The 26,829-nt window shown below is 37.9% G+C and overlaps 1 protein-coding gene across 2 annotated transcripts in view; it reads right to left on the bottom strand.

Annotated features, from left to right (window-relative positions):
* The window catches only part of PBX3 (PBX homeobox 3), a 240,940-nt gene that overhangs the window by 14,857 nt on the left and 199,254 nt on the right, over positions 1 to 26,829 (bottom strand). For both annotated transcript variants that reach the window (XM_017874747.1, XM_017874748.1), the window contains exons 4-5: positions 24,116 to 24,306; positions 18,304 to 18,439 (exon numbers count right to left, since the gene is read on the bottom strand). In XM_017874747.1, coding sequence (XP_017730236.1) covers positions 18,304 to 18,439; positions 24,116 to 24,306 — 327 coding nt within the window. The remainder of the gene's footprint in view (positions 1 to 18,303; positions 18,440 to 24,115; positions 24,307 to 26,829) is intronic.

The following is a 26,829-nucleotide window of genomic DNA, read 5'->3' on the forward strand; positions in this document are numbered from 1 at the left end:
AGCAAATATAACCACGACAGCCCTCCCTTTTTTTTTTTTTTTTTTTGAGGCAGGGTCTCACTCTGTTGCCCAGGCTGAAGTGCAGTGGCATAATCATGGTTCACTGCAGCCTCAACCTCCCAGGCTCAAGAGATCCTCCCATCTCAGACTCCTGAGTAGCTGTGACTACAGGTGCCCATCATTACGGCCCGCCAATTTTTATATATTTTGTAGAAACAGGGTTTTGCTATATTGCCCAGGGTAGTCTTGAACTCCTGAGCTCAAGTGATCCACCTACCTCCCAAAGTGCTGGCCCCTCAGTCCTACTGCCCCACCATGCCTGGCCCCTTAGTCCTACTTATTAATAGAAAGAGAGAGAGAGAGAAAGAAAGAGAGAGAGAGAGAGATTAAATTTATAGCACATTTGTATAACGGAATATGATCATTTATTAAAAGATCATGTTGAAGGGAAATATTTATTGATAAATCAAGGGGAAAATATTCATTATATACTATAAAAAAGGAAGAAAGGGCATTTTTTTCTTTTTATACACCATGAGCCTTTGTTTTATTATTTTGGTAAAAATAATCAAACACTGACATACATAAATGTAGGTACATACACAAGCACAGGAAAAAAGTACTAACGTGACTATCATGAACAGTGGGGTTTAGAAGTAATTTCTGGTTTTGTGTTTCTCGTGTTTTCAGGTATCATCCAAATTGTTTTCAGATCAGCAAGTATTAGGATTTTTTAAATTCAAAAAATATACTTTTAATGAATAAATTAAAAAAAAAAACAAAACAGAAAAGCACTGGAAAGTCACTTAACAATCTTTATGAGTTTAAGTGCCAGGTCTTGTGCTGGGACCCAGAGCTATATGAGTGACCAATCCCATTCCTGTACTCTACCTGAAGGGCATGGTTGACAGGTTTGAGAATGCTTAAAATAATTAAAATCAAACACTTTGTAAATCTCAAGCCACTGAAATTTCCCAAGCGGCTTTGCATTTAAGAAAATTCCATGTTCAAAATAAAAGCTAAACCATCTATAATGTCTCCACAGTCACTGAAAGCCAATTTATTAATTAGCTTTAATTGTATCTTACGTTTCAAATTCTGTCACTACATTTATTGATCATGTTAATAACAGCATTAAATAAAAGAGAAAAATTATTACTTAAAGGCAGCCTTTAAGAGGCAGAAGTGCAGAACTTCGTAGTTCATCCTTGACATTGCTTCCGTGAATAAACTGCGTCAGGGAGAGGATCTGCACTTGTTTGGAAAGAAGCAGCTGACACTAAAACATCATTATTGAAATTAACAAACTGAAAATTTATGAAGCACAAATCTTAGAAAAATTTGCCATTGTGTTTCCCCATGTTTACTTGTGATGCATACTTTATGTACTGTGCCTAATTAAATGTAACAGATTATGAAATGTTGAAATGCTAAGTCATGTATAATGGAACATGGCAGCATATTTACATGGTAAACAATTTTACCTCTAACAAAGAGTTTCTCCCTAATCAATGTTTTCATCCCCATTATGTGATTCAACTTGAAGTGAGGGATGGAAGCCAGATACTGTTCAATTTTTAAAGTTAATGGTGTTAATAAATTCTAAATTTCACACCAGTCCTCTCCCTCCAGAAGGTACCGGTTTGATACAGTTTCTATAAGGACAGAAAGGCTGGGCACTCTGGATACACACACTGTGTGCATTCCTCTAAGAACTCTGAGGACAGCTGGATAAACGGGTTTGAGAGCCAAACGGACCTGTGTGTAAATCTCAGCTCTGCAATTTCCTGCCTATGTTACCTTAGACAAGTCGTGCCATCTAAGGTTCTCCTTTCCTGGTCTACAAGGTGAGATAATGATACCTCCTCTTCATGGGGCTGTTGTGAACATTAAATGAGATGGCATGTTGAATACATAGGACTGTGCCAAGGATGTACCAGGCACTCAGTAAATGTTAGTCTTCCCTTTTCTTAAAACAAATCAGCAATAACAAAACCCTCTGAAGGCCAACGGCATACACGCCATGCTTATTTCCGGCAGTGCCTAAGGTCAGGACCCCTTTTCCCAGGAGCTTCAAGTTCTGGGCAAGCTGGCCCTGCTCCCAGTGCTGGTGAGACACTGGTAAGAGGCAACAGGCAGCAGCAAGAAGGGAAAAGGAGGTGAACTCCTATATACCTGAACAGAATAAAATTCCTACCACAGAAGACCAAGAGCTCTCATCCGCCACACTCCTGCTGGGCTATTGCTCTGCACAAGTACCTGACAGCACTACCTGTATCCCTTCTCATCCCTGCCCCAACTCAGCAGGACAATGCACTGGACCTGGAATTTGCAGGAAACCTGAATTCCAATGTCACTTGTGCCTGTTTTCAAACAGTGGCCATTTGCAAAGCGCTCATTATGAGCCAGTTCTGTATTAGGAATTTTGCATGTATTATCTCATTTAACTGTTACAAAGACCCAATTTTACTGAAGCAAAAACTGAGGTCAGAAAGTTTACGTAACTCGCCTAAGGTTACAAAGCCCATTTCATTATGTCTTGCCTGATAAAACTTGTTTTCTCTTAATACTTAATACAAGTTTTAAAAATTATTCTTTACTCAATTTCATTTCTTTTTCACTGTATTAAATGGTGAGGTCTACAAACTTATATTCTACCTTTTCAGTGCAAAATATTTCAGCTCCTTCATGGTTCAAATGTGGGCTAGCCCAAGAATCCACACGTTTTTTTTTCTCTTCTAAGAAAGTAAGTTGCAAATGTGGCCAGGTGCGGTGGCTCACGCCTGTAATCCCAACACATTGGGAAGCCAAAGTGGGTGGATCACCTGAGGTTAGGGGTTTGAGACCAGCCTGGCCAACATGGTGAAACTCCATCTCTACTAAAAATACAAAAATTAGCCAGGCATGGTGGTGCACGCCTCTAGTCCCAGCTACTCAGGAGGCTGAGGCAGGAGAACTGTGGGAGAACCCGGGAGGTGGAGGTTGCAGTAAGCCGAAATCAAGCCATTGCACACCAGCCTGGGCAACACAGCGAGACTGTCTCAAAAAAAAAAAAAAAAAAAAAAAAGAGAGAAAAGAAAAGAAGTTGCAAATTTATCACAACTGACTTGAAAACCAACTTTTGGAAAATATCCCACTTTTAATGGGAGAACCGAACAAATAGAAATTCAGTTTCCATAGCATTTGAAATAATTTAAAACAGATTCCCTTGTCAAGTACATTATTTTTTAAATTTGAAGCTGTGAAAAATTTTATTGCCATAATGTGCTGACACTCTCACAGTTCAGCTTTGCCCTTTCTCCTCTGCATGATAGACTGATAACTGCTCGTGACATTCACAAACAGGCTCATCTGCAAAAGTGTATAAAACATCAGCCTTGCGGCCACAGTACATAGAAAATGGATGACACTGTTCAACTCCCTAAAACATGTGCTGAGGGGTGCCTCTAAATTACCACAGACAACATTTACAGTTAAGAGGGTTTTTTTCTTTAAAATTATTTTTCTCATTAGAAAAAAAAATGTGGTAGGTATACAACTTAGTAGTTTTCCTTCCTAGGCTCTATGGAAAGCCTCTTTGACAGATTTTGAAACACTGACATCACAACTGTGGAACTGCCTCCCATCAGCTACACTGAAAGGTGGAGCCATCTCCCAGGCAACACAGCAGCATCCCAGAATGAATGCACAGAGCACTCCAAATAACGATGGGCCAGACTTTTTGTTCTGACAAGTTTCAGGTAAATCTTATCTCTGTAAATAAAAACATCAACATGCATTCAGTGTCCTATGAAAAGAAATCCTATAGTCACACCTCTTGTTTAAGGGAAACGCTTTTTTATTCAAACACCATTCCTTACCACATACCCACTGCAGTTTTCTTTTCTTTTCAAAATCCAGAAAATTTCATTTAATTGTTAAAGCGGGTATACCTATCCTCAAAAGCATAGTAAGCTTTCAACATATATAATTAATTCTCATCAAAAATGAATCTCATGCATTTTTGGAGTAAAGAATACAAAATATATATATATGGTAGGTCCATCAGAGACTAAGAACAGACCACACCCTCATGCCCTGCCCTGGATCTCACCTTCAGGGAGCCTGTGAATACTTAGCACGCTAGTTTGCCGGATGTCAGAACCTTTGTTCCCTCTTTCTTTTGGATCCTTTATAAGACTCTGTATGCCCAGCAAGAAAATGTAGGTTGAATGGATGACAACTGGCATTTAATGAACATTCATGAGACGCCAGGCCAGGCCCTGTACTAGACACTCTTCATACATGATTTCATCAACCCCTGAATCCCCTGAGCAAATTATCATTATTCTCATTTTATAGATAAAAAATGACTCATTAAATAATTTGCTCAAGGTCACATTGTTACTAAATAGTGCTGGAGCAGAATCTGAGTGACTTCTCCGCCTTCCTACACAGAACGTACGGTCGTCTGAAGTTAAAGTACCAGTTTATCAAAATACATGATATGAAAGGATAGCACTGGATGGGTGCGGTGGCTCATGCCTATAATTCCAGCACTTTGAGAGGCCGAGGCAGGAAGATGGTTTGAGCTTAGGAGTTTGAGACCAGCCTGGGCAATATGGTGAAACTCCATCTCTACAAAAAATATAAAAATTAGCCAGGCATGGTGGCTCATGCCTGTAGTCCTAGCTACTTGGGAGGCTGAGTTGGGAGGATCACTTGAGCCCAGGAGGCGGACGTTGAATTGAATTTTCAGTCTTTTGCTATTATAAAGACTGGAGCAAGAAACACTGTACATAGATAATGTGTTTGCAGATTAAATTAGAAATGGACCTATATATATACACACACACACACGGATATACATGCACATATATACAGATATGTACAGTATATACATACATACACACACCACATACACATTCCTGTATATATATTATATATTTAAAGCTATAAATTTCTTTCTAAACATGGCTTTAGCTGTACCCCATGAGTTTTGGTATATTATCTTTTCACTGTCATTCAGTTATTTTCTAATTTCCATTGTGATTTCTTCATTAACCCAGGGGTTATACTGCTTAATTTCTAAACATACGGAATTTTATTTGGTTATCTGTTATTTTCTAGTTATCTGTGTGTGATTTCTAGTTTAATTCCACTGTAGTCAGAAAACATACTCTGTTTTAAACTGTTTAAAATTTATTGAGAGGTACTTTGTCCCAGAATATAGTCAACTTTCAAAATGTTCTATAAGTGCTTAAAATTAGAATGTATAGGCCGGGTGCAGTGGCTCAAGCCTGTAATCCCAGCACTTTGGGAGGCCGAGACGGGCGGATCACGAGATCAGGAGATCGAGACCATCCTGGCTAACCCGGTGAAACCCCGTCTCTACTAAAAAAATACAAAAAACTAGCCGGGCAAGGTGGCGGGCGCCTGTAGTCCCAGCTACTCGGGAGGCTGAGGCAGGAGAATGGCGTAAACCCGGGAGGCGGAGCTTGCAGTAAGCTGAGATCTGGCCACTGCACTCCAGCCTGGGCGACAGAGCGAGACTCCGTCTCAAAAAAAAAAAAAAATTAGAATGTGTATTCTGCAGTTGTTGGATGTAGTGTTTCTATATATGTCCATTAGGTCAAGTCTGCTAATTGTTAAAACCTTCTATATCTGTGCTACTCCAAAGTGTAGTTCCAGAACCATCAGCATCAGCATAATCTGGGAGCTGTAAATTATCAGCCCCACTGCATACACTTTGAATCAGAACCTCTGGGAATGGGGCCCAGAAATCTATATTCTAACAGCTCTTCAGATCATTCTTATTTATGTATGTTACAGTTTAAGAAGCACTGTTCAATGTCCTTACTGACTTATATGTTATGTGTCTGCTTGTTCAGTTACAGAAAAGTGTGAAAATCTCCTATAGTGATTTTGAATTTGTCTATTTTTCTTTAAAATTGTATAAGTTTTGCTTTATGTTTTTTGAGCTTCCTTGAAGTGCTCTTTACCTGATATTATTAAATCAACACAAACTTTCTTTTGGCTATTGTTCACATTTACATTTTTTCATACTGTTATACTTTCTATGTCCTTATATTTTAAATACGTCTTTTAGAGAACACATAATTAAGTTTCATTTTTAAATCCTGACTCTATTACTTAGAGTATTAAATTCATTTACTTTAATGTGATTACTGACATATTTAGGTATAAGCCTATCGTCTTACTACTTCCTGTTTACTTCCTATTTGTCCCACTTACTATGCATTTTTTCTTTTTTCCTTGCCATATTTTAGACCGCTTATTTTAAAAAAAGTATTCTATGTCTCTGTCTCTCTTTATTAATTTGAAAGCTATATAATCTTTTACTTTTTTTTATGACTACCCTGGAGATTTACACTTTCTCAACTATTCAAGTCCAACATTAATTGGTACTTTTTCACTAATTGGTATTTTTGCCATCTTTCCCAGAAAACGTAAGAGTCTTGGAACAGTTACTCTCCTTTCATAACTTACAAGGCATTATTGTTGTATATTTTAATTCTATACATACTGTAAGCAAAATAAGACATTATCTTTACTTTAAACAGTACTACTCACTTAGATATACATATTTATCCTTTTCTTTGCTTTTCTACTCCTTCCTGTATCTCCTACCCTGTATCTGTAATCTTTGTATTTCTGTCTGCAGAACACATTTTTTGTATCTCCTTTAGAGAGAAAATGAGAAAAATTATTTCAATTTTTGACTGACAATGTCTTTATTTCACCTCCACTATCAAAGGACATTTTGGCAGGTACAGAATTCTAGGCTGACATTTAATCTGACTCATCTCTTTAAAGGTATCACTCTACTGTATTATGTCTTTATTGTTTCAGTTAAGAAATCAGTGGTCATTCAATTGTTGTTTTATTAAAGGCAAACTTACTTTTCCCACTGGCTACTTTTGTTTCAACCATGTTTAGTGTGGATTCCTATTTATTTATTCTGTTTGGGGACTGGTGGTGTTCACAAGTCTAGGTCTTAGAATTTGCTATGGGTTTTGGAAAGTGTTCTGTCATTACATTGAAAATATTGCTTCTGACCCATTCTCACATTTGCTTCTGGGGCTCAATCACATGTATATTAGACTTTCTTACTGTATGCTCTATATCTCCTATTCTCTGTCTCCCAATTTTTCTATCCTATTGTCTCTGTATTCTTCAATATCATTATTTTCTTGTGACTCATCTTCCAGTCCACTAATTTTCCTTTCAGTAATGTCTAATCTGCTTTTAACCCAATCCACTGGGTTCCTAATTTTGATTCTAACATTTTTATTTGACCCTTTTTTTATGGTTTCCAATTCGCTGACAGAATTGTCCAGTTTGTCTTTCCTCCATTATAGATATTAAGCGTAGTTATTTTATAGTCCATGTCAGAGTCCTTTATTTCCTATACTGTTTTGACTCTGTTTCTATTGTCTGTTGTTTCTGCTGGTTTCTGTACCAGAAACATTGTCATGTTGTCTTGTATAGCTGTTTTGTTCTGATTGTGTGCCCAGTTTTTTTGTTTGTTTGTTTTGCTTTGTTTACAGAAACAACTTGAAGCCTAGGATGCTATCTTTCTCCACAAAAAAAATTTTGTATTTGATTTGTCCAAGCACCTATGAATAGCAGCAATCCAATGTCAAGAAATGAGGTATTCTAAGGTAGAATAGCAGATCTTCCATTAGGGTCTATTTCTGATGTGCTCGCTGCTAAGATGTAGCCCTAGCAGTTTAAGTCCTAACCCAAAGCAAAGGGAAAAAGGCAGCATCCTTTAGCAGGTCCTAGATACCAATTCACATCTTTTCACCCCTGAAAAGTTGTCTAAAGCCCTGCTTAAATTCTCAGCCTTTTAGCTACTACCTTAGAATTGGCAATGGAATCAGGGAAACGTCGTTTCCCCCAGCCTTATTTTCTTATTATCTGCAGGTTCCCTGGGCAACTTCATCCATTCCCAGGGCCTTGACTAGGAAATTAAGTGAATGACCTCCAAGCTGTATCTTTAACCTTGACCTTTCTTCTAAGTTATATTTCCAAACTCAACATTTCCCAACAGATGCTGAAGGCAATGCGAACCTAGCATAACTGCTGCCAAGATTTAATGTCCCCTCCATCAAACTAGCTTTTCCTTATGTGTTTCCTATATCAGTTAATAATATCACCATCTTCAATAAATGTTTATGTGCTGGACACACTGTGCTAGGCATTAAGAATATAAGGGTGAATAAGATAGTAGTTCTGGCCAAAATTGAGTTTACCATCTATCAGGGGAACAGTATTTAACAAATCATTATTTAGTCACAGTCATGGGGAAAAGAAGTTATGAGAATATACAATGGAGGACAGGAACTGGAAGTATCAAGGAAAGCCTTCTTGAAGAAATGACATTTGAAGTGAGCTTTGAAGGAGTAGAAATTAATAAGATGTCTGTATGTGTTTGGCAGGGGGCAGGGATAGACAATTCCAAGCAGGAGAAACTGCATAACAATAATTACTATTATATCTTCACTTACTCTGTTATAGGCACTTTGCTAGGTGCTTTACACATGTTTTAGCTTACTGAAACTCCCGTAACCCTAGGAAGTACATGCTATTTTTTTTTTTCTTTTTGAGACAGAGCCTCACTCTGTTGCCCAGGTTGGAGTGCAGTGGCATAATCTCGGCTTACTGCAAACTCTGCCTCCTGGATTCAAGCGATTCTCCTGCCTGAGCCTCCTGAGTAGCTAGGACTACAGGCGTGCACCACCATGCCTGGCTAATTTTTTGTATTTTTAGTAGATATGGGGTTTCACCATGTTGGCCAGGCTAGTATTGAACTCCTGAGCTCAAGCAATCTGCCTGCCTCAGCCTCCCAAAGTGCTGGGATTACAGGTGTGAGCCACCATGCCCGGCCAGTACATGCTATTTTTATCCCAACTACACACATGAGGAAAGGAGGCACAGTGAGGTAAAACGACTTGCCCAAGGTCACTGAGCTAATAAACTGGGGAGGAGCTGGGGTTTTAGTTCAGGCTTGTCTGAGTCTTCACAGTCTGTAGCCTTAAGTCTTATAATAAAATCCCTCACCCCCCACATAATAACACAGGCTCCAGACTTATTAAACTGTTTTCCTAACATAACTGTTTTTTGCTTCTGAGTTTCCTCTGCTTAGAATACCCTTTCTCCCAAAGTCTTATTCATCCTTCTCCAGGTTCTACACATCATTTTCTCTAGAAGGTCTTTCCTGATCCTCTCAGTAGAAAGTAAACCCCTCGTTGTGCTATATTCCTCATATGGCATCCATTTGTGCCTGTGTGCTTCCTCAGGTAACTTTTATATTCTGTCAGTAACACATCTGTCTGTTTCCCCCAACAAACGCAATATTTCCTGGGGAGAAGAACCCTATCTTACTTACCTTTCTTTGCCACAGTGCCAGGCATAGTGCCTAACATACAGTAGGCACTAAGTACCTATTAAGCAAATTAGGAAAATAGCCAAAAATCCTGGTATTTGATCTAGCCAAAGGTACTTTAACTTATTTAAACTGTAGTTTCTACTCTCAAAACCCATACTTATTTAGAAAAATGTGTTCTCCACATAGCTGACAGAAGAATTGAGAGAGGAGAGAAATCAAAAGAGAAGAAACAAGGAAAGCCCAGAAACATCTCTGGAGAAGGTTTCTGGATGCAAACATCTAAAGAATCAACAGAAGTGGGAAGTCAGGAGGCTTGAGCGTGGAGCCTGTTCTGACCAGGTGTCTTCACCCTTTGGACTACATTGTCTATCTTCTGTTCACTCCTCCCTATCCACTGTATACTCTGTCATGGGCCCCAGGAGGCTGCCCTGGGTGCCCTCAGGCTTCTGGCCAATAGTAGGCACTGGCTGCAGATGGGAAGGGAAAAGAGTGAGATGACAGTATTTGTTTTCCTGACTCCTGCACTATAAGGCTGCCTTTCCTCAGGTCTCAGTCACTGGCCTTCTCCACACACCTCCTCTGTCTTCAGATCTACTGACCTTTCCCTCATCTCTTCAGGCCAAGTGGGTAACAGAACCAATCACTAGTATTATCCTTTGTGGTTTCCCTACACTGTGCCCACACTATTGTAAATGGTCACTTGCTCAGTGACCTTGGGCAAGTTGTTTTACCTCACTTATAAAGTGTCCTCCAATTATTCCAGTTTGAGTGTGGCATCTGTTTTCTGCTGGGACCCTGGCTTATTTATTGACCTATTAGCCTCAAATGCCTCATGGAAGCCAGGCCAACGGAAAGGTTAGACACAGTGCTGAGACTAGCATGAGAAAAACTGGTAAGAATACTCAACTAGAAGGAAGAAGAGAAGGAATAGGTAAAAGAAGGCAAAGGGGACAAAAAATGGAGGAACCACAATTTTGATTACTACTTCTTCCAGGTATAGGGAAACTCCAAAACACTAAATCTAAGCTGGAAATTGTCTCTCTCTCTTTTTTTTTTTTTTTTTTTTTTTTTTTTTTGAGATGGAGTCTCACTCGGTAGCCCAAGCTGGAGTGCAGTGGCATGATGTTGGCTCACTGCAACCTCCGCATCCAGGCTCAAGTGATTCTCCTCCCTCAGCCTCCCGAGTAGGTGGGACTACAGGCACGCGCCACCACGCCTGGCTAATTCTTTGTATTTTAGTAGAGACGAGGTTGCCCAGGTAGTTTTGAACTCCTGAGCTCAGGCGATCTGCCTGCCTCAACCTCCCAAAGTGCTGGGATTACAGGTGTGAGTCACCATGCCCAGCCGGAAAAATTGTCTCTTTATCTTTTGTTTGGGTATCATATCAACTGCGTGTTAGAGATTTCCTCAAGATAGTCAATTCTAAAATAAATATAATATCTGACATTGCTGGAGCAAGCTTTAAGCACCACACTAATCATGGTGCTGATTGTCTGTAGAAAACGATAACAGCAACAAAAAAAATCAGAAGCTTCTCTGTTTTCTTTAAATATTGCAGATATGCCTCATCTGTACTTGGTGCTACAGCATCCTCAAAGCTCCCATCTTTTTACAACCTGCTCTTTTATTCTCGGCACACTGTTTAATGATGTCCCACCTCCACTGGGATATACAATCAGAGCTTTTAGAACAGAGGGTCTGTAGCTTTCTTTTAAGACATGTGAAAGAACTGTTTTAACAAAATAAGTTGCCTTTTCCTTCAACTTGTTTCTGGTTTACCAACTGCATACTTGCAGTAGAAATCTACTTCTGCCTTCTGTCTACTGCCAAAGCAACTGAAAAGGTTTTTATGTATAGCTGAAAAAAAGTACTGTAATTTGATAGTCATCTTCTTTTTTCCTGCTCTAATTATTATTTTAATGGGCTTCTTCTTATTTTAATAGTTTTTTTAATAAGGAAATCTTACTTACAAATTTTAATTAGCTTACTGAATATTCACTGCTTTGGAATAAGTAGTTTAATGAGTAAAGAGACCTCAGACTACTAACTAGCCCAGAGTCTCTAAAGTAGCTTAGCAGGAAAATGATGCAGCCCTAGTGATATAAGCCAAGGTCCGTACCTCACAAACCAGTAGTCTGCAGCCTGGACCCTGGGGATGAATGAATCACATTGCCTCTTATAGGAAAAAAAGTAAGACTTCAGTTTCTCCCCCTTTATTAAGAATCTCTGTGTAAAAATCCCCAAGTCCCCTACTCACTAAGGCTTGTGACCCCTGTCAAATCACTTAACTTCTCTGAACTTCAGTTTCCTCACCTGAATGGGTGAGATTGTGTTGGTATCTACATTAGACTATTATAAAAGCAGGTCTTATTTGCCACTTTAAGAGCTCTAAAATATGTTGGTTGAATGAATAAATGAATGAGTCTTAATGCTGTCACTTAATCTCTCTACCATTTCTGGTTCTCATTTGTTTTTGTTTTTAAATCAAGCCTTTCTTTACAGTACATTTCAATTACGGTAGAAACGAAGAACAAGTTAACATTTTCATTCTAAAACACCTAGCAGAGAAAATACAGCCAGTTACTCAAATTCAAACTTGGAATTAGGAGAAGAATGAAGTTTTTTATGGCTTAGTAACTCAAATAATCAATGTAAATTAGCTCTATTCCAAAAAATAAAATTATACTAATATCTGCTCTACTAATTAAGAGTATGTGACAATTTAAGTATGATTCTCAGTGCATATGACATGTGAAATAGTTTCTTCTTTTGTCAATTTTCAGGGTGTTAGGTAAAAGGGGAACTCCAGCTTACTTAATCAAAGCAAGTCAAGAAATCAGAAATTTCAAATTCTGGTTTAGCAAATCTCTTTCTCACACATCCTACATCCAACCTATCAGGAAACCCTGTACCTTCACAATTTATCCAGAACCCAGTCACATGTCATCATTTCTATCACAAATACTCACTTGAGTGAACACTCAAGTGTACCCCAACTGATATCTCTGCTTTCCCTTGCCTCCCAGGGTCTAATGTCAGTACAGCTGCCATGGTGATTCTATAAAACTTAAGTCAGATCCATGTCACTCCTCAGTTTCCCATCTCACAGTGAAAGCCCAAGTCATCACTATGGCCTAGAAGGCCCATGAACCATTTATTTCTTCCCCAGCATCTTTAACTTCATCTCCTACTACTTGCTCCCTTCCTTAGGGCACTTCTACCTCAGGGCCTCTGTACTTGCTGTTCCCTCTGCTAGAATGTTCCTCACTGATTATTCACATGACTTGTCTTCATCTGCTTCAATCTAACCAAAAGATACTTCCTCAGGAGGGGCTTTCTTTACCACCCTATTAAAAATTGCATCCTCTAACCCCTTCCCTCCTTAGTCAACAGCAACTATCACTTTGTAACTATCTTGTTTACTTATCTGTATACTCCCACAAAAATGTAATTCCATGAGGGCAGGCTTGTTTTTGTTATGTAAGTAAACTCTTTAGTCAAATAAAATAAAAATATACAAAAAAGGGCCACACATCATAGGTAAAGAGTTTAATGAATTTTCATAAAGTGAACATACCCATGGAACTACCACTTAGATCGAGAAATATTTCTTCCTCCTTCCAATCACCATTCCCCAAAAGATAACTATTAATCTGATTTCTAACCCCAAGGTTAATTTTGCTTGTTTTCTATTTTTTATAAATGAAATTAAGTTGGTTTTCCATTTTATAAATGAAATCAAGCACTTCTTTTACTTAGCATTATGTAGTTACATGTAGTTATAGTTCATTCATTCTCATTGTTAAATAACATTCCAAATACACATAAATATACCACACATAAATATATCATACATAAATATTCCAAATATACATAAATATACCTATTTTCCTATTGATGGACATTTGCATTGTTTCTAGTTTTGGCTATTACGGATACTGTTACTAAGGATATTCCTATACGTATCTTTCAGTGAGTATATGTACACATTTCTATCAGGTAGGACACGGGTCTGTCTGGTTAAGTTCACTGATGTCTCTTTCATCCCTAGCATAGTATTCGGCACATAATCAGCATTATTCAATAAGTATTTGTTAAACGAATGGAAATAGTCTTTTTAAATTCTGTTATTTAGATTTAATAACTGACATGAGACTTTCTTGCCTTATATATGCAGGTTTGTAATGCATAATAATTAATCTCTGTAAACCTGCCACTAAAATTAAGAAAGACTATTAGTAACACTGAAACTCCTTGATTGTTCTTTCTTGCTCCCATCTCATTAGATTCTTCTTCTTTTTTTTTTTTTTTTTGAGATGGAGTTTTGCTCTTGATGCCCAGGCTGGAGTGCAAAGGCATAAGCTCGGCTCACCCCACAACTTCCACCTCCTGGATTCAAGTGATTCTCCTGCCTCAGCCTCCCGAGTAGGTAGGATTACAGGTGTGCACCACCACGCCTGGCTACTTTTTGTATTTTTAGTAGAGGCAGGGTTTCTCCATGTTGGTCAGGCTGGTCTCAAACTCTCGATCTCAGGTGATCCACCCGTCTTGGCCTCCCAAAGTGCTGGGATTACAGGCGTGAGCCACCACACCCAGCCCTTTTTAAATTTTATTATTGCCTTTCTTCCTTTATGTTTAACCATATATATGTGTCCCCTGACAATATGCTGTTTAGCTTGCTTGGTTTTAAACTTTGTAAAAATGTTATGTTACGTGTATTCTCCACTTTGCATTTTTCACTCAACATGAATTGATACATGTAGATCACTCTTTTTCCACTGCTGTATAGTGTTCTATTGTGGGATTATAACAAAGCATATTTACTCATTTCTCCGGTCTGTGGACAAATGGTTTGTTTCAAATTTTTTGCCATTTCAAACAATGTTACTATGAATGTTCTTACCAGTGTTTCCTGAAATACAGACAAGAGGTATTCTAGAAATTGTGGGTTGAATGGTATATGCATGTTCAAACTTATAAAATAATGTCAGAAGTTTTCCAAAGTGACTATATCAATTTACATCCCTACCACCAATATTATAAGGGCTCCTACTGCTACACATTCTTGGTAGCAGAATGTGCCAAACTAGGAAATGTAAGTTATTTCACTGCAATTTTTAAATCACATTTTCCTGATAGCTAATAAGCATGAGGATCTTTTCATACAATTGACCATTTCTATTTTTTCTTCCATGAAATCCTTCTTTGACTCTCTTGCCTATTTTTGAAATAGGTTTTTTTGCCTTTTCTTATTAATTTATAGGCACTCCTTGTATTTTATGTTTTAATCCTCTGTTGCTTATACACTTGTAAGTATCTTCTTGCAGTCTGTGGACTGTCCCCACAGTTTAGAAAATATTTTATTTGAAAATAATTTCAAACGTGCAAAAAAGCTGCAACAATAAAAATGACATAAAGAAATATCTGTATATGCCCTTCCCCTATTATTAACATTTTCCCCCATTTGTTTTATCTTTGTGGGCACTCATGCTCTCTCTGTGTGTGTATGTCTATTCATATACACACATACACACATATACATGCAAACACACATTTTTTTTTTCTGAACATTTGAGGCTAAGTTATATACCTCATGGTCCTTTACCCCTAAGTCAGTCAGTGTATTTGCTAAGTCTTGAGAGATTCTCTCACATAACCATAGTACAATGATCAATTTCAATTTACTTCAGGAAATTTAACCCAGCAATATCCTTTATGGTATCGTTTTCCCTACAGTACAGAATCCAATCTAGGGTAAAGTATTGCAATTACTTGTCATATCTCTTTAGCTTCTTTTAATCTAGAACATTTCCATGGCCTTTCTTGGATGTTTTTAAAGAATAATGCTCCCTCCCCGCTTCTGTTCTCAATAGAACATTCCTCATTTGGGATTTGTCTGGTGTTGTCTTGTGATTAGATTCAGGTTACGTTCTTGGATGAAATACTATACCTAATGTCCATCTGCTCCTCCTTGGTGATGTTGATTCTGATCACTTGGTCAAGTTTTTGTTCCATTTCTCCACTCTATTATTACTTTTTAAAAATCTCTTGCAACTTTAAATGGTCTATGGAGAGATACTTTAAGACCATGTTCTTCATCTAAATTTTCCTCTAGATATAATATCTATTGATAATTATATCTGATCCAATCTTTACTCAATGGTTGTATCATGTTGATGTTTTCAGTCTTTATTAAGTACTTTGATAAACAAAAGTTCTACCATTGAATCTATCAATCTTTTCTTTTGTTCCTTACACATGTTATGTCCTGTTTAAGAAATTCTAGCCTGCCCTCACAGCACTAAAGATATTGCCTTACATTTCTTCTGAAGCTTCTCTATTATTATAAGCAGTTGCAGTAAATAATAAATCACAGTTTCATATATTCTACATCTAGTAAAAATAGTATTATTCCAGTTGCCTGTTTTCAGGGGTTTCAATATTTTGAAGTTAGTTTTCTTTATGAACAATTTCTGGATTCTAAATTTAATTGTATTTCAGTATGATTTACATTTTAAACAATATTTTTTCTCTTTTGAAAGTAGTTAGCCAGGTGCAGTGGTTCATGCCTGTAATCCCAGCACTTTGGGAGGCTGAGGTTGGAGGATCACTTGAGGCCAGGAGTTCAAGACCAGCTTGGATAACAGGGTGAAACCCTGTCTGTACAAAAAATTTAAAAATTAGCTGGATGTGGTGGCATGCCTGTAGTCCTAGCAATCAGGAGGCTGAGGCAGGAGGATTGCTTGAGCCCAGGAGTTCAAAGTTACAGTTCAAACATACCCCTGCACTGCAGCCTGTGCGACAGAGTGAGACCCTGTCTTAAAAAAAGCAAAAGCAAAAGCAGTTGACCTGTCAGGCCTGGAACAGATATTCTTTGCTTTCACTTTTTAAAAACTTAAACAAAACGCCATTAATTTATAAGCATAACTTATTTCTGAAATTCTGTGTTTGAAAGGCTGACCTGGAAGAAACAAGGTCAGAAAGTTTGCTTTTTAGACAAAGTAATAGAGTTATATCTATATTATTTCTACCTCTGTACCTTTTCTCAGCATTCAAAATTGCTAAAAAAAAAAAACAAACAAAAAAAAACAAACAAGCTTAATAAGCGCGATTTTATCACACTTAGAAGTGAAATAAATTTAGTAATTAAATATTTTAAAAAACACACACTGGTAAGTGGGTTCCTAGCCTATTTTAGAAGTTAAAACTCCCTACTTCAGAATAGCCAGAAGGAAACCTTTTTATCACTTATTCCACAAGTGTGTACTGAGCACACTCTACACTACACACAAAGTGTGAAGTACTACAGCTAATGAAAACTCCAGATTTCATTGTTTTTGAAATAGATGATATTAATCTGTGTTATTCTCTAATGGTGCATATATTATAGAAGTGTTTTTAAAAAAAGAATGGAAGCAAGAAAATACCTTAAATTCATCCACAAACATTCAAATTCTAAGTCAGAGAGTGGTTGTGAGAACAGGAAAACCAGACGTGGCATCATCATCTGGTGTTTGGCATGAACCTAATCCTTTCATTAATGTTCAGGGAAAAGGCACTCACCATAAAACCCTACTTGAAACAATTCTTCTTTTAATTTTGTCTTCTCCAGCTAACCTGGCATATCATACTATTCCTCCATATTTCATATGGAAGTAAGTAACCCAGTTAGTAATGTTTTATATAATATATGTCTATGTAAGCTGGTAATCCAAATCAGTTATATTCCATTTCTAACTGCGTACAAAGAAATCAAGATATACCATTTCATAAGAGAAATGACAATAAACCTTGAATGAAACCTTAGTTATGAATCGAAGCTTGCTCTTGAGTTTCTACAGAAAATAATGCCAAAAGAGGAGCTGGAAATCATCTTATACCCAGGCCCTATTCCCTTAAATAACAATGACTTCATACACTGACATGAGACCCTCATTGGAACTTGAAGGGGATCTTTAGTATCTTGAACTTTATCTACAGCACAAGTATTTATTTAGAAACTACTTATAAAATGGTTTCATGTGACCCCGAGTGAACACTGAAATTTTTGACAAGGGTCAGCTTTTCCTTAAGTTTCACTACAAAAACTGGTTGGTAAACTGCTGCTTTCGCATGCTATAAAGAAATGCTCGTCAAATGTCATCTATTAACAATAATAGGAATATTTAAATAAATTTGTATTTTAGAGGTAATGCTAAAAGGATATATTTATGTTCTAAAGAGGTACATGTGTTTGCTAATTTATTTGTTTCTAATCCTCAGTCCAAATACCAGTCTATTTGACTAAAACTAAATGTATTTTTGTTAGAATATGACAACTAACTTCAGGGTCAGAAATTATTACAAATAAACTTTTTTTTAAAACCCCAAAACCAAAAACCCTGAAAGCATGAATTTAATTCTTGTGTTTAATGGATAACAAGGAAGCAAAGAAATCCTTGGGACTCAAATATTGTAGTATGTTACCAAGAAAGGGCCTGGTGAATTCCTCAAAGCTTTCACCAAAGAGTTATATTAAATTTCCTTTCGGCAACAAAATAAATTGGTTTCTTGCTGGTAGAAGCTTAGGTCAGTCATCTAAATCAGCGAAATCAGGAATACATGCCATTTACCGGAGAGTCACTTAAGTGTAAACTGTGTCTCTCCCCATGGCATGTTTATGTTCTCTCTAGAGAAGATTTACACTGGGGAATGGGGGTGGTGGTGGTCTTGATTCCTTGCCACTTAGGGTTTTTAAAAATTATCAAAGGTTTAAAATCTTGCCTAAAACTGTAGAAATATCTACATTTTCTTTGTATCTTTTTTGACGATAGAACATTTGGATATGAAATTTGATTATAATGCCCTGAGAGAGGAATGGGGTTCCCGTATCCACAGGGAACAAGACAGACCCATGGGTCCTTTCTCACCTGTGACACTGTGATGCTGCATTTCTTGGCCAGCTCCTCTTTGGCTTCTTCACTGGGGTAGGGGTTGCTGAGGTGTGAGTAAAAATATTCATTCAAGATTTCTGTGGCCTGTTTACTGAAGTTACGCCTTTTCCGTCTATGATAAGAGTGAAAAAAAAGAATTGCAGTTACAATCAACATTAACCTAACAGGGATAGGTTAATTAGGATGATACCAAAAAAGTAGATTTCTCTTTTTAAACATCCTTAAGTTCTAATTTATTTCTATAATATTGTAAGTTATGTTCTAGACATCCTCCAAAGCATTATCCAACTCATTTTAAGATGTAGGATCACTGAGAAAAATACCAGACTATGAAACACAATTAATTGTGCTTCATTCTTCGAGGACCTAATATTTTAGGTATTCAATGAAGATCCAGTGAGAACAAACAAGGTCTATCAGAGAATTACAGGGAAGAGGACTGGGCAGAGGAAGAGTCCTGAAACAGAAATACCTTGTCTAAAGGGTTAGAGCAGGTTGGAGCACTGTAAAAGGGAATGTGTGAGATGAGTCTGGAAGGATGGGCAGGGGGCAGATTATAGAAGCTCAGTGGACTCTATAAGAATTTTTGGATTTTATGCTGAGTGCAATAGGAAACTATTAAAGGTTTTAAGTTTCATGTTTTTAAAAGATCATTCTGATTGCTGAGAATAGTTGGAGGAGGGCATGAAAAGAACTGCAAAGCCCATTTTAGGAGATGACTGCACTGGTCAAAATGAAGATGATAGTAACTTGGCAGAAGGTGAGAGCAATGAAAATAAGATTCAAGATCTACTTGAAAGGTAAAAGCAATAGGACCTGATGATGTATTGAATGGGAGGAGTGAGTGAAGGAGATAGAGAAGGAAGTTTAGGGGGAAAAAAAAATACATCGGGAAGGATTTCTAGGTTTTTCTGCTTAAGCAACTGCCTGGACTGGTGTATGATTTTCTTCACTAGGCAAAGAGGAGAGAACAAAATTTTCTTTTGTTTTGTTGGGAAGGGGCAACAGACTTTCAAAAGATCAAGCATTTATTAACAACATATTTCAAGTAGCAAAAATGTCATTTATATTTGGGTTTTGTTATTAAGATTTTAAAGAATTCCAGCCTGAAAATTATCATTTGTCAGAATTCACTTTCAATTAAGTACCCCAGTAACTAGAAAATACCTTCCCCAGATAATTTTCTTAATACTCTCTTCCAAATAATCTTAATTCTTCTCAACTGTGATATCCCACAGTCAGAAAAGACAAAGTCAGTAGGCTGTTGTAAAGGTATGCACTCTATGAGATTCTTCTAGTCAAAATGATGTCACTCATATGGCAGGTTAAGTATGTGATCTACATTTCAACATTAAGGGAGAGTCAAGGGAGCAAGAAATCTAGGTCTGATCAAAACAACTCAGGTTTTAGTCCTGAAATTTCTTAATTTCAATAATTTTTAGGAGGGTTAAACTATTGTTTTCTGGGAGATGAAGATGAGATTCAAGATCTATTTGGGGATTACAGTCAACAGGATTTGATGATGAACTGGATGGGAAGGTGGTAAGGGAAGACAGGGAAGGAAGGGAACGAGGACAAATATACCACAAAGAAGGACAGTTAGCATTTTTGCAGGAGTCATGTGTTGCTTGAAAAGAAAGACAAGGTCCCAAGGTGAGAGCACGTTGAAGAGGTACACTCTGATGAGTAGGTGCATGGGTAAGGTCTAGACTAGATACTGAAAATGCCAAATTTACGGGCATTATCTGACCCATAGACATTATTTGTTGAGACCACACAGTAATTACTTGCTCATAAAAATCTAGGTTTCTGACTTCTTATGAAAAATTGGGATACCAGCCATACTGGGCCCATATTCTTAGAAGGCAGCTCTAGGCTAAAGCTGAGTAATAGTGCCCCCTTAGATATGCACCTGCCTGCTCTAACCCTCCTTGTCCCTCCCTGTATCCCTGATCCAGCCACTCTACTCAATTCCACTATATGTAAGCATGTGAGTCTGTGACTCCTAGTATAAAACATGGAGCCCAGGAGCAAGGCCCAGGGTAGATGGGAATAGATGACACAAGTGCATCTCTTTGGGAAATAGGGACGTGTGAAAGGAGGATCAAAAAGAAATATGTCTAGGAAAGCAAAGAGAAGTTTGGCTCACATCACTTTTGCCCAGGGGTGGTTTTTAACAAATATCAAAACACCTCAGAGAATAAAGAGAATAGCTCACTGGACATTCTGGCTGTGTCCAAACTACAGCACTTCTACTGGAAGAGGAGACAGATCCACACAAATTTATTCTTAAATGTTTTGCATTGGTGCATGCTTCGTTTTGTCCAATTATGAAGAAAACATGAGCATGGGAAGTCAGAGTGAGCAAGGGAATCATATATCTGACTGAGCATGTTTGCCTAGAGCAGAGCCCCTTGCCTTCTCAGTGCAGAGGGCTTGCTGGGAGGCACTACAAGAATAGATGGAACCAAAGCTCAGTATTTGCATTCACTCGAAGGCACAGGAGAGAACTTGGTCTTACACGTTTATTTTTTAGAAAACATCCTGTAGAAAATGCCCATTAAGCATTTCCCCTCAGTTTCACTCCCCCAGGGTTCACCATACTCTAAATGGCTACGCCTCAGGCCAGTGTGCAGTGGCACATCAGTCCAGGCCTGTGTCCCATCAGCATCACAACATTACTAACAGCAATCTCTGCGGGAGAAGAGACTCTGCTCCAAGCTCTGCCACTCTCTCATTCTGGCTCTGCTCACTCTAGGCTGTTAATATACTTTCTCTTCATGGAAGAAAAATAAATTATTTAGGTGTATACATTATGAATGCAGTTATTTAAAAAATAAGCATGCATGTTGACAAGAATGAGAAAGCATCAGCAGAAATAAGGAGAGCAATTATGTTAGAAAATACTCCTTTCTATCAGACATATGTTTTACTATCTTTGTTATATCAGGCTTTTTATTAAAATGTTCAAATTTGACAAATAATTTTAAAATGTTTTTTGTCTTCTGATGCTACCTCTCTAACCCTGATTTGAGATGTTACAAAGTATTAAGTGGAATTATTCATTCATCTGGCCAGTCAATAAATTATTTTTGGTAGCATCTAACATGTAAGTCATTTGCTAGAATTGTGGGGAATGCAAATGTGTAGGTCTTGGCTGTTGCTTTCAATGACACTGTGGCTTACTAAGGGAGAGAAGAAATGTTCATGAAAAACTACAAGAAAAGGGAGTCTACAGGAAGTTGTATAAACATAGTATAAGTGTTCAAGGGAAGGAAGGGCTAGTTCAGTGGGGTGATTAAGGTGGATTTTCAGAAACGCAAGCATTTAGACCAGACCTGGAACGATGAGCAAAATCTCACTAGATCCAACAAGTACAAGCACTGGTTCCATTCCGGGCTCCATTCCAGATACCCTCACAGATGATGACTCATTACTGGTAACCAGCTTAGAGAGATGGTTTGTTGTGGGAGCCAGGGAAGTAAGTGGTTAGACTTAGGAAAAGAAGGAATTCTAAGCAGTAGAAACATAATTCCATGAAGCATTTCATTTTTGGAAGAAACACAGGAAAGAACAATTTAGTGATATATAAATAAGAACACTGAAAATGTTCAAACTCTGATCTAATAATTCCATTTCTAAGAATTGATCCTTAGGAAATAATCCTAAAGACCAAAAGGTTTAATCCATGAAGATTTTCATTAAAATGTTAGTTTCAATAAAAATCTATCTAAAATAGTACCCTCTACATTTTCTCTCCCCTTGACTTGCTTTATTTTTCTGCATACCACTTACCACCCTATTATATTTCATTACATTATTAAATACAGTGTTATGGCATATTTGTTCACTTGTTTACTGCCTGTTTCCTCAAGTAGAATATAAGCTCAATTGGGGCAAGTATGTTAACCTGTCTTGTTTACCAATATATCCTCAGTACCAATAAATATTTGTGGAAGGAAGAAAGGAAGAAATTACACAAAAATTAATAGTTGGTTGGGCATGGTGGCTCCTGCCTGTAATCCCAGCACTTTGGGAGGCAGGAGAGCTTGAGCTCAGGAGTTCAAGACCAGCCTGGGGAACATGGTGAAACACCATCTCTACAAAAAATACAAAAATTATCTGAGCATGGTGGCACAGGCAGAGGCAGGAAGATCACTTGAGCCTGGGAAGTCGAGGCTGCAGTGAGCCATGATAGCATCATTTACTGTACTCCAGCCTGGGTGACAGAATGAGACCTTCTCTCAAAAATAAAAAACAAAGAAAAGAAAAGAAAAAGAATAATTAATGGAGACAAATTAAATGCTCAAAACTAAGAGAATGCTAAGGACATTATTTATTTTATATACATTTGGTAACTTCAATTGTTAAAATGCTATTTATAATTAGAGCTTATACTACATGGAAATGTTTATGTATTCACGGTAAATTTTTAAAAAGCAGATCAGACTATGAAAATTGACCCATCACAGAAATATTTCTTTTAAAAGCCCCAAACAAAAGAGAGAGAATACTGTAAAACATTTACAGTGATTTTTTTTCTTTAGGTAATAAAAATGAGGTTAACTTTTATCCTTTATCCTTTTATTCCATATATTTTCCAAACTTTCCATAGTGAGCTTGGCATTTTTTAAATAGAAAAAAGAATAATAAAATCTTCACAACAACAAAGAAGCAATGCAGACAGGGACAGGCCTTAAATGTCAGGATAAGGAGTGTATATGTGAAGTATGCATATATCCAGCATTGGAAAACTACCATGGTTTTTAAGCAAAGCAATCAGAGTAGCACAGTGATGTTACAGAAACAAAAAAGGGATATGGAGGATGGGCTGGAGGGCAGCAGGACTGGAGACAGGGAGACTAGTAGGTACCGTGTTAGTTCACATACAAAAGGATGGACAGGAACTGAGACAGAAAGAAAGAGCTAACATGAAAAACACTGAAAATGCTCCACACACTTTGTTTTCCAGTTGAGAAGCTATCTTAGTCATTTCCTTTAATATTGTGAGGTTTGGATGATAATTATCACCTCTGTCAGATTCCATGGGAGAAGAAAGAAAAACAAAATAGAAACTCCTTTCCAAAGCTGCAGATTGATCATAAGCTTTGGCAATGCCCCGAGAGGCATCCCTACAGAGGCAGCGTACGCTAGGACGTTGACAATTCTTCTGTTCTGTCACTCAGTAGGTCACCACACACAATTTATTACCATATACAATATATTACCTAACTCCTGTGAAACTTGGGGAAAGCTTCGGATAAAGGGAAATTTTCATCCTTACAGGAAAAATGATAGGCTTTCTTTCTTGATTTGGATATACAGATTCTGGAGCTTTGTGGTAACTGCTATTAACTGAAATGCCATTTCCTTCTCAGGAGTATCAATATCTCCAAGTATTTTCCAATAATATGCACAAGCAGTGTAACATTAAGAAACTCTTAGAAAATACCCCTTGTTAAAATAGTTATATGCAGAAAACGATCCTTAAAAATACCTTTTAGCATCAGAATGGAAAGGCTACATATTCCTAAAGCCATCAGCAGAGACGCCAATCCTATTCATTTCCTGAGTCACTAAACTGGCAACTAACCCACACACTCCACTACCATTCTCAGACAGGAAAGCCTGACAGCACAGGCACCATGAGTTGAATTACCTGTCCATTGCACAAAAGAGCTCATATGGCCAAAAGAATCTAAGACCAATGGGTCAGTTTTACAGAAAAGAATATACAAGGAGTGAAAGACGGGGGAAAGCCATGCAATAGATTTATGGCTTCACATACCTGGCATCGAGGAACCTTGATCTTAAAATCATAACTGCTTCACAAGTGCTTTGTTTGAGCTGCATTTGAATGGAACTAAATTTTCGATGGATGATGCCCACCATTCTTTCAATCTCTTTTGGAGAAATGGGACGTGTTCTACTCTGTTCTCGGAGAAGGTTCATCACATGTGTAGTAAATTCATTACATGCCTGTAATGGGAAAAAAAAAAAAAATCACTCCTTTGGAAACTGATATTTTATATCATCACATAAAGAGATTAACTCATCTGAATTTACACCTCATTTGCAGTCACCGATAGCATTATACAGCGCGTAGGGTAAAACGAAAACTAAGACACTAGTAAAATGGTAGTAATAGTAGTTAAAGCAGCAAGAATTCTGAAACCGTGCATGGTCAGATGTGCAAGGGAGACAGCATTCAGCTGCTCTTCCCGCCCACCCCTGTCCAGTTCCAAAATGATGTTTTCCCATTCAAGGATGCTCCCTACCAATTCCCATATACAAATAAAAATGCGTTAATTGTTAATACTAAGTACTACCTATTTTCTCTGGGGTTTTACATTTAGTCAACAAATGCTTACTGAACAACTACAAAGTTCAAACTCTTGCCAGTGCTGTAAGGAACACAGAAATAAGATGCAGGCCTGGCCTTTGGTGAGAAAAAATACATAAAATACTAATTCAGTGCAAAGACTAACAGGAAGATATTAATAAGTTCCAAGGAAGGAATATTCTCATCTGTAGGCTTCATGGATTGAGCTTTAAAGAATAGGTAGCATCTTTGAAAGGTGGATAAAGATGGAAGTCAGGAGGAATTCCAGGCACTAGAAATAATAGTATGTTGCAAGTTCAGAATATGGCAAGTAGGAATACAGATAATATGTAAAGAAGCAAAAAGGATTCAGGCTTGAATTAGCACATAAAGGGATTTGCATGCCAAGCATTCCAATGACCTATTACAATTTAGCTGTAGTGCAGGCCTTTAGTGGATATAAGCCATCTCTGTAAAGCAGCTCAACTCTTCAAGAGATGTCCAACAGAAAATAAGGATCAGATTTGGGTCTCAAACGTTTTAGTTAACAATCCTCAGACATTGTCTCTTTCAGTACACACACACACACACACACACACACACACACACGTTTCCCCTAAAATTCAGAGTCTCAGTCTGTCACCCAGGCTGGAGTGCAGTGGTATGATCATAGTTCATTGCAGCCTCAAGCCCCTGGGCTCAAGCAATCCTCCCATCTCAGCGTCCGAAGTAGCTGTGATGACAGGCATGTGCCACCATACCCAGCTAATTATTTATTATTTTTTTTTTTTGTAGAGACGGAGTCTCACTCTGTTGCCCAGGCTGGAGTGCTGGAGTGCAGTGGTGCAATCTCGGCTCACTGCAACCTCCGCCTCCCAAGTTCAAGCAATTCTCCTGCCTCAGCCTCCCAAGTAGCTGGGACTACAGGTGCACATCACCACGCCCAGCTAATTTCTTTTGTATTTTAGTCGAGATGCGGTTTCACCATGTTACCCAGGCTGATCTCAAACTCCTGAGCTCTGACAATCCGCTCGCCTGGGCTTCCCAAAATGCTAGGACTATAGGCGTGAGCCCTCGCGCCTGGCCCCCAGCTAATTTTTAAATCTTTTTTTAGAGTCAGGGTCTTGCTATGTTGCTCAGACTTGTCTCAAACTCTTGGCCTAAAGAGATTCTCCCACCTCAGCCTCCTGAGCTGCTAGGATTACAGGTGTGTGCCACTGCATCCAACTTCATCTATATTCTCTTTGATTTATAAATCTGTATAACTGGGCCTACACTGAAATCCGGTACTGCCCTGGTAAATAAAGCATCAGTTTATACTCCTGAAGAAAAAGAGTCTCTTCTGGCATTTTTCTTAAAAACGCAGGATGGGAAATTCTGCATCTTACTGCATGGGTGTCCCTGATAGAGTGAGCAGACAGAACAATCACTGATCAATGCAAGACATGATTGGAAGTTATGATAATGTCCACTTCCCTACAGATATCCTGAACACTGCTTACATATAGCACATGACAGTTTTTCTAACTGCTCATTGGAGGACTAACCTTTCCCGTACACTGTGTATTTCACTTACTCTATGTTTTTACAGAGCTTTCCATAAATATTTCTAAGATAAGGTAAAATGAGTCTTATTATGTAAAGTTTTTTCAAAAATGTTGTAAGCCGTAGGAAATATTACATTCCTTGCGAGTGGTGACACTATATGATATAGGATTCTTCAGAGTGTAGAATTATGCAATATACATATCTAATAAACATCTACAAATTGGTGGGCTTTTTAATACTACAGTTCAAGAGTGAGAGTTATGTTGGTTAATAGCCATAAATTCATTATCTCTAAACCATAAGAGAAGAATTCTTAATCTGCAGTCAATGGATAGGTTTAGAAGGTCAATGACCTCCTGAAATCCTATACAAGTTGTGTGAATATTAGTAATTCTGATGAATCTGTGAAGTTTTTGTTTCCTTTTCATTCTCAGTCTATAATTTTAAAAGGTTAATAATCATTATCCTAGGATATGACACAGTAAAACATTAAGCAATATTGTAGACTAAAACCAGAAGTTGAAGGCAGAAACCAAGATTTAAAAAAATAAATTTAAGATCTTTGGCCGGGCGCGGCGGCTCAAGCCTGTAATCCCAGCACTTTGGGAGGCCGAGACGGGCGGATCACGAGG

Source organism: Rhinopithecus bieti, unplaced genomic scaffold (assembly GCF_001698545.2).
Source record: "Rhinopithecus bieti isolate Rb0 unplaced genomic scaffold, ASM169854v2 scaffold_7967, whole genome shotgun sequence".
NCBI classification, from domain to species: Eukaryota; Metazoa; Chordata; class Mammalia; order Primates; family Cercopithecidae; genus Rhinopithecus; species Rhinopithecus bieti.